At 46.3% G+C, this 9,423-nt stretch overlaps 1 protein-coding gene across 3 annotated transcripts in view; it reads right to left on the bottom strand.

Annotated features, from left to right (window-relative positions):
• The window catches only part of SIK2 (salt inducible kinase 2), an 83,479-nt gene extending 75,864 nt beyond the window's left edge, over positions 1-7,615 (bottom strand). For 2 of the 3 annotated variants that reach the window (XM_083713954.1, XM_083713953.1), the window contains exon 1: positions 7,253-7,610. In XM_083713954.1, the coding sequence (XP_083570080.1) occupies positions 7,253-7,426 (174 nt within the window). In that variant the 5' untranslated portion in view covers positions 7,427-7,610. Of the gene's footprint in view, positions 1-7,252 lie in introns of all 3 variants that reach the window. The other variant, XR_014558243.1, reaches the window with a different exon arrangement.
• Positions 7,616-9,423: the final 1,808 nt, after the last annotated feature.

The following is a 9,423-nucleotide window of genomic DNA, read 5'->3' on the forward strand; positions in this document are numbered from 1 at the left end:
TATAACCTTTCCAAACAATGATGAAATAAATTATTTCATTTGAAGGTCTGGAAGCTATACAGTTCCAAGAAATTTAGTTTTCAGTAAGTCAACCAAGTTACTTCCCTAACTTCCACTTATTTCCTCTAATTATGAAACATGAGAAGGGAGGGGAAAACTGCATACATTCTGTTGTAGTTCTAGTCTTCACTGTAAAATCCTTTTTACAGAACACTTTGTCACCAACACTTACAGCTGTGGATTGTTAATGCTACATTTCAAAAGTTCATAGTGTTTTGGCCCACTTCTGATTTCTTTTGAGAATGATTTTAAGATATCCTTGAATATAAGAATTTTTCAGCCTTAATAAAGCAGCAAAAGCTAGGAAGCAAAACTTATGCCAGTTATGAGAAACATAGTACCAGATGCTTGAACCAGAGCAGTCTAGTCCACCCAATCTAAATACAATTCACCACTGTTAATACTTCTTTTGAATATGCATTCTAAATCTTTGCTCACAGAAGTTTATCAACATGATTATCATAGGGGTTTTGCCCAAATCTATTTCTTTCTCTCGTTTTAAGTTCCTCTCCCTTGCAGAGGCAAACCAAAGCATATTGCTTCTGAATCTTTGCAGCCCTAATTGCCACACACCTCTGTGACATAACCAAAATGGGCCTCTTTCTAGAGATGCTGTGACAGCTGCAAATGGTAACATACAGATAGGAAGAAAAAACTGCAACCCACTGCAAAACATTAAAGTAGTGACCACCATCCATCAAGATACTGGATAGATGAAACCAACACTGATTTATCAGGCAATTTCTATGTTCTTAATAATAATACAGTATGCACTAAATACTTGAAACAGAAACATCTCAAAGGGGCTTCCTGCATTGCGGAAAGCAGAACTGGGAGTGGGGAGATAAAGTGGAGCCATGCATGGTTTTGTACAATCCTCTCTCACCAATCCAGCAGAGCTCATGAATCCCTCAAATTGCTTACCATACTTTTCTGTGTATAAGACACCCCCGTGTATATCAAGTTATCAAGAAAAGTCATGAGACAAGGTGATCACGTTCCATTTTAGCAGAATTTTAAAGTATGGAATTATAAAAAGGAAAGCTGAGTGCAGAACAAGAAAATCATTTCAAAAAACTACCACCAGGATGGCATAACATTGTAATCTCTTGACTTAACATCAGAAACAGAGGTGAATTTCTTATTTGAAATTTGAACAAGGTGCATGGCTGTCACCATGAAGGAATGCCGTTTGAATTTATGATCCCCTTTAGCAACAGAAGGCTTCTTTACAAACATCTATTTTTACACATTTTACGCTCTGAGCCCTGTTGTGTCCAACAACTACAACTACAGAAGCCAAAATTGGTTCTTTCCGTTCATACATCAATCTCTGGCTACTCATGCATCCTTGCTGTATCTGACACTTTCTGTGCAATGTCCTGTAGGTTACTGCCAAATCCAATCTTATTATTGACAGATATTAAAAATAATGCCAGGTATTTACATAAAAATTGCAAGTGCTCAGAGAGGTGTTTTTATTAATGGATCTTGAAGTCTCCAAGTAAAGTTATTTACAATGTAACGGTTTTCATTATTTTCAGCAAACGTTGAAACCTCCCCTAACAACATTACATTGGTACACTAGACTAAAAAATGGGGCAAAAATCAAGCAGGGAATAATTTGTACAAAATTACCTAACAGTCACTACAATGTAATATGGAAAGTGCAACCCAAAGTGAATGAATAAAGCATTATGTATTAAAGGCATTAAAAACTCGCTAGTTTTCATGTGTTTCTACCTACACAACATAATGCTGTAATTAAGTTAGCCTTCCCACCAACTTTACTTTAAAAATGTAAGTAGTTTCTCAACTTCAGAAAAATTAGCTAAAATGCTAGGAATGCAAACAACTATAAAGATGCATAAAATCAGCTAAGGTGCTAGCCTCTATTAGGAACAAACTTTTCAGTTGCTTAAATAAAATCTAGCATGTTTTAGATACTTTAATAAAATCCCACAAAAACTACTTCAGTCATTCATTTAATACTTAACCAAGCTACCTATTTATCCAATAAACTGTAATTACGTGTACCCTCTGCTTTTCCCCCTTGAGACTTGCATCTTCTTTAATGTGTAGTTTGCATTCAAAAAGATTCTCATGGCCTTAATTTAGTACACAGACAGAATGATTCATATGATTGGGAGGTAAAATAGAACCATCCTTCTTTAAACTGACTCCAGATCAAGGGAACTAAGTTTTGTGATCTTTCCAAAATAGATGGGAGCTTAGCACTCTGAGGTTTGACTTTTGTGATTTGCAAAAAGATAAATAACAAACCCAGCATCCAGAATTGCTATCATTCTCATCCAAGGTATAACTATCGAAGAGTTGAGACAACTAAATGTATCACCTCCCCACTTCCAAGATGCAGTCATGGAATGAGCCAAGGGCATGCTGCCAGGGATGTCTGCATGAAAAATGGACTAAGAGCAAAAGCAGTAAAGTTTGACAAGGTATCCCAGCACGTTTTGCTTTGAGAGTTCTTCTGAGAAGTAGAAAAATAAACTCTCATTCATTCTTCTGGTTGCAGAAAAACTGACAGGTGCCAACATTATGCTAGGCCCGGGCTAGCTTCTTAAACTCATTTGCTGCCGGAATGAAAAAAAAAAGGGACAAAGGAAGTTACGCTTCCCCATCACATTCCCAGTTACTGGAAAGGAAATGACTGTGGTTGAGACTACAAGGACAATAGCAGAGTTCAGTTATACCACTGAAGATCAAAATCAGCTGAGAGCAAGGGACAAGATACTCTGCTAGGAAATCTTCCTGAGTGCCAGGAATCATTCTGATCAGTTTGCTTAGGCACACGACTGACCTTGTTACCTCATTGTGCTCAGGAACTCCCTTTTTTAAAAAACCATTTTTTCATACCATATCCTACATACTAATCCTTGTTTTAAATTACAACACCCTTTCCCCACTACAGCCCCCCCCCCAAACCCACTTCTTAGGTAAACTTCTATGTCCCCTCTTCTTCCTCCCCATATTTATGCCTACAATTACAGTGGTGCCTCGCAAGACGAAATTAATTCGTTCCGCAAGTCTTTTCGTCTTGCGAGTTTTTCGTCTTGCGAAGCACGGTTTCCCATAGGAATGCATTGAAAATCAATCAATGCGTTCCTATGGAAACCGCCTTCAGACCAGGTCCGGGGACAGTCTGTCCCCCGACCTCTTCTGAAGGCCGGCGGGGGGGGGGGGAGTCTTTGCTTACCCCCGCCTGCCTTCCCGGGACAGCGGAGACTTCTCCGCTGTCCTGGGGCGATTTTAAAATGCTGGCAGGCGGCAGCGAAGGGTTCGCTGCCGCCCGCCAGCATTTTAAAAACCCCGGGACAGCGGAGGACTTCTCCGCTGTCCGGGGCGATCTTAAAAGCCCCCGGGAAGGCAGGCAGGGGGGACAAAGACTTTTGCCCCCCGCCCGCCTTCAGAAGAGGTCCAGAGGGCTCCCCAAGCGGCGAATGTCTGCCCCGCGTGAGGGGCGCTCTGCTTAAGAGGGCCCCTCACGCGGGGCAGCAGGCTGCTATCCGCAGCCTAGGCGGGAACTCTTCTGAAGGCTGGCGGGGGAGAAGGGCTTTTCTTCCCACCGCCAGCCTTCAGAACAGCCTTCTGAATGTTGGCGGTGGGGAGGAAAACCTTCCTTCCACCGCAAGTCTACAAGACAGGTCCGGGAACAGAGGAGAAGTGCTGCGCACCTTCCCCTCTGTTCCCGGACCTGTCCTGAAGGCTTGCGGTGGGAGGAGGGCTTTCCTCCCCACCGCCAACATTCAGAATGCTGTTCTGAATGTTGGCGGTGGGGGAGGAAAAACCCTCCTCCCACCGCAAGCCCCGGGAACAGAGGAGAAGCCCTTCGCGCCTTGTCCTCTGTTCCCGGACCTCCCACCGCAAGCCTTAGGACAGGTCTCCTTCTGAGACAGAGCCCCTTTTAGACGTGTCAACCATTTTCAGAATACTCCAACCCACCCTGCACAACAAAGAAGACTGGCATCTCTCTTTCTCTCTCTAATCACACTTTCTTGGGGGCTCAGATGTTGCTGAACTACAACTCCCATCACCCCTAGCTAGCAAGACCAGAGCTCAGGGATGATGGGAGTTGTAGTCCAACAACATCTGGGGACCCACAGGTTGAGAACCGCTGAATGGGTAGGCAAACTAAGGCCTGGGGGCTGGATCTGGCCCAATCACCTTCTAAATCTGGCCCGCGGACAGTCTGGTAATCAGCATGTTTTTACATGAGTAGAACATGTGCTTTTATTTAAAATGCATTTCTGGGTTATTTGTGGTGCATAGGAATTCATTAATCCCCCCCCCCAAAAAAAATATAGTCCGGCCCCCCACAAGGTCTGAGGGGCAGTGGACCAGTCCCCTGCTGAAAAAGTTTGCTGACTCCTGCTCTAAACCCATCCATATGCTTGATGCCATGCTCCATTATTGTTCATTAGCCTTTTTCTCTGGATACATTTTGTTTTGTTTTTACTTTGAGGAAGCACCCTCCACTTATCACACTGTTATGAACAACCTTTATCACCTACTTTTGAGGATCAGGTCTCCTGTGGGAGAATATTTCAGAGTGCCATGAGACTTAAGCTGACTCCACCACCCTTTCCCTTCTGCCGAGGCTCATTTCCTGGACAAAATGATCAAGGTCCGAAGAAAGCTTTGGAGGGGGGCGGGGTTTGACACCCCTACCACAACTTCCTCTTAAAGACTACCCATGGACACTATGTTTCAAGAACACATCAATAAGCTGTGATCACTACAAGCACTTCCTTTGATATAATGCTCCATTCTCCAAGGTGAGAGGAAAGCAAAGATCGTCCTCCTAGTGAAAATCTTGTTTTATCACAAAAACCTCTTTTCCAGGGTGCGGTTCTTCTTTCTGGAAGGGCAAGTCATGACAAGCAAACACCTCTTGATTTTAATGGGGTCTTTATATGGAGATACCCCTTTTGGATCACCACCACACACACCTTCTCATAACTATGTCCTGCAGCATTAATGAAGCCAGCATCCTTCTCATGTGTGTAACCTGGAAGGAGTACATTTTGGAAGGGGGAGGTGGGAAGTATCCTTGTGGGGATGCACCTTTTCTAGTGAAAGCAATGTTCCTTTTAGGAAACCCAAGACTGCCTTTTATTAGGCTGGCTCTCATTTCGTTACTAAACTGCCCCCTTCCCTCGCAACATTTCTAGCATCATTTTCACGTAATACTTTCTAAAGTGGTGAGATGGGAAGGAGGGAGAACCCTGCTCCTCGCTTTTTATTATTTACCGTATTTTTCGCTCTATAAGACGCACCAGACCACAAGACGCACCTAGTTTTTGGAGGAGGAAAACAAGAAAAAAATATTCTGAATGCCAGAAGCCAGAACAGCAAGAGGGATCGCTGCGCAGTGCAAGCAGCAATCCCTCTTGCTGTTCTGGCTTCTGTGATAGCTGCGCAGCCTGCATTCGCTCCATAAGACGCACACACATTTCCCCTTGCTTTTTAGGAGGGAAAAAGTGAGTCTTATAGATCAAAAAATACGGTACTTGAAAAATGTATACACTACCTTTTAAGGCAAAGCCCTCCCAAGGCAGCTAACAAATTATAATTAATGCAGTATGAAACAAATTTTAAACTACTGTACATACAAAATGATTCAATTACAAAACTAAAAGCAGCAGCAGTTTAGAATCTCGTCACATATTTAGAAAAATGAAGAATGAAACTAAAAAAGTTTTAAAGGTTTGTTAAAAGCTAACACACATATTTCTTTCACTAGCAAGCTCCAGACATATGGGGCCACCACTACAAGTGCCCCATCACTAGCTGATGGACCTTGATGACGGGCCTGTGAGCAACCTTAAAGCCCAGGCAGCTAATATAGGAGCAGGCTTGGGACTAGGTTATGGCTTTAAATGTAAAATCCAGCACTTTAGAGCCCATAAATAAGTAGGGTAACCCAAGATAACTGGTATAGTATCAGTCTAGTATGCTTTGACTGCCATCCCTCCCACCCACCCCGCCATTCTTGCAGCTGCATTCTGTACTTGTTGAAGTTTCTGCGTCTCTTTAAACACAGCCCTAGGAATTGTGCATTAGTCGGGATATAGCCGAAACACGTGTAACTGTTAAGGTTTGCTTTCTCCAGGTATGGTTGCAACTGGGAGCCAGCCAAAGCTGGTAAAAAGGCACCCATAGTCACTGGCAGGATCCAAGCTCCCAGTGACAGTACCAAGTACAAAAGAACCCCAAAACCACATACTTGATGTTTCAGGGGGAATGCGGCCCCATCCCAAACTGGCTGCAAATCTCCATCCAGATCAGCAGATTTCACACCCCACACTGCCTCTCTCTTTATCCTAATTCAGCTTCAACTAGGCCACCTGCATCCATTCCAAGACAGCCTCCCCCTAGGGCTAGCAGGTAGAGAAGAGGGGTAAGGCTGTGTGTCATCTGCATAGGAATGACATTTAGCTTGAACCTCACGATGACTCCCCCCTCCAATGGTTTCTTGCAGATGTTAAAGATGACAGAGAAACAGGACACAACCTTGAGGCACCCCAAAGGGCAAGGCCATGAAGTGGAAAAGAAGCTCCCAGAGCACCCACCCACCCAAAGACTTTAGTACTTTTAGAAAAAGGAATGGGGGTGGGGGAAGGAAAAATACCACCTTCTTCCTCTTGTTAATATTTGTACTATGGGTCACCCCCCAAAAAGGACCCACCACAATCCCTTCCCCTTTCCCGGAATCCACATTATTATAGTTTCCCAAGGAGAAAAGACACATGGATGCAGAAAGAAAGGGGGAGAGAAAGAAGCATTTACCTTTCTTTCATCAGCACACCTCAAGGAGAAGGGGGTGGGGAAGAGAGAAAGCAGGAGATTGATAGAAATTCTCCCCCCCCCTCCACCCGTGGTTGGAGAGAAGGAAGAAAATAAGGCGGGCCACAGCTCGATTCCCTTCAAACATAACCTCCACCAAGGGGAAAAATAGAGAAACGCCCCCTTGGTTCGAAGAAGAATGGGGCGCCCGCGTTCACACGTTATCCTCACCCAACACGCGTGTTGTCCAGGGGGGAAAATCCCCTCCCCCTTCTCAACGTTGCCAGAGAAAGGTGAGGGTGGGGGGCTCGCCATGCCCACCTCCCTTCTCTCTCTCAACCCCCCCCCCCGCGCTCCCCTTTTCCTCTCAGGCGCCTCTCCCCACCTCGCTCCGCGTGATGCGGTGCCGGCCCAGCTTGACCACGGCGAAGTTGCCCTTGCCCAGGGTGCCCTCGATCTCGTAGAAGCCGACGCGGACGGGGCCCGACCCTCCGCGGGGCGGCTGCAAGAGCAGCGCCGCGGCAGCAGGGGGAAGCCGCCGGGGCTCGGCCATCACCATGCTGCCCGGGCGGCTCCCCGCTCCTCCTCGCCGCCGCCACCTCCTCCACCTCCTGCCGCCGCCGCCGGGGCTGCTTCCCCGCTCCTTCCCCTCCGCCTCTCCCTCTCGCTCTTTCCCTCACGAAGGACTGAGCAGCCGCCACTGAAGTCCGGCGCCCTCCCAGCCGCCGCCGCCGCCGCGCTCGGCTCCTCCCCCTTGGCTCCTCCCAGGCTCCCCGCGTCAAGGCGCGCGTCATCGGAGAGGGAGGGGGCGCGCGTCGCCGCGGCAACCGGAGCCAACCGCGGGCGAATGTTCCAACGGCCATCTCCTCTCCCACCCGCCATCGCTCTCTATCCTCCCGCCGCGCGCGCGCGCCACTTCCCAGTTCAGGGGGCCGTTCCCGCCAATTGGAGGGGGAGGGGGGAAAATCCCCATCAACCCCCGCGCGATACTTGAGGGGCTTTCCTGCCACCTCCACCCCTTTTTGCCTTCCCGTTTGTGGGGCTGCGCGAGGTGTTATCGCCTCTCTCAAACTGTGCTTTAGCACCGAGCACCCCTCGCTGTGCTATAAGCATTAGGAGAAGCGGCTCTGGCTTTAAAAATGGCGGGGGGGAGGGGCAGGCGCTCTTTTTTTGACATTGATAACCTCTCTCCCCAGTTCCCTATCGAGTCGTCCTGCGAGGGACCGTTTTTCTTCGCCAGCCACGTCATTTTACCACACGTTCACAGAAAACGCGGTTTGCCTCGCGTTTTACCTCACGTTCTGTGACATAATTTTGCTGCACGCATTTTGCACCTGATGCGTGTGGTCACCATCTCCCTCGCCGCTTGGCACAATGGGGGGGGGGGCAAATTGTGTGACGTGAAAGATTAGTTTCGTTGTTCCCTTTCAATACCGAAATGTTCGAATGTGGTGAGCTTCATAACATCAGAAGAGCCTCACTGGATCAAGCTAATGGCCTGCCTGATAAATGTGCCCAATGTACTTTTATGGACACATTTTGGTGCATATCCATTCTGCAGAGGGAGAAGATTCTTTCTCTTCTACTGTTTCCCGCGCAGTGAGATGCTTTTGTTTGCCCTAATGAAGTTGGAAACTTTGTTTTGTCCTGGTTAAGATTTTCGGGTCACCAGGAAAGCTTGTGAATGGGATTCAACTGCATACTGGCAAATTCAGATTGCACAGTGAAAATGATTCGGTAAACTGCACACACACACACCCATCAGCCTTTTTGCAGCAAGGAAAGTGATTTTAAAACTGGAAAGTGAGACACTAATTACTAGCCTTGATGCCATGTAACCTTGCAAACATAGGAATGCGTGCCCAATAAACTGGGTTGGGTATTGTATATAATCTTGCAAACTTAGTGCAAACAAAACCGGACAAATACTCATTAGGCAGATTGTTTGGAAGTGATCCATCTGCTTCCATTAAATGGGAATAATAAATAATGCACACAGTGAGCTGTTTTTTTTAGGTGTTTTTTTTTTGCGAACTATGTGCTGGGTAATCCTGGGTTTCCTTGGAAACATAGATTCCTATATGAGAACTCAAAACTTGCTTTTTGTGATATTTTAGTTGAAGGTGCTGCCCTAAGAATGAATTTTAGATTTCCTCCCTCTTAATAAGATCACTCATGGAAGACAACCTTTCCCAATTGCTGAAGTTGGGGGGGGGGGAATCGTAAAGCCCAACAGGCTGAGGACCAGTGCCCCATATACTGTGTGTGCCCTAGAACCTTCTTCACAACTCTGCAACAAAACCACAGACCAACATCCTAATCTAAAGCAAAATTGCAGACTTGAGGGGCAATAGTTACACCTTAGGAAATGCTTCCTGCATCTATATTGTATTTATACTACAACATAAATACCAATCAGTGGGGCCATGGCATTATGGAAAAGGAGAAGGAGCAGAAGAGGGATTGTCTGCTTCTGACGCTGAAATATATAACTCTGGTGATATCGCTGACATAGGTCAAAGAGATGATTGCCTAACAAAACCAGTCTCCAAGGTG

Source organism: Podarcis gaigeae (genome assembly GCF_964106915.1).
Source record: "Podarcis gaigeae genome assembly, chromosome: 15".
In the NCBI taxonomy this organism is placed as follows: Eukaryota; Metazoa; Chordata; class Lepidosauria; order Squamata; family Lacertidae; genus Podarcis; species Podarcis gaigeae.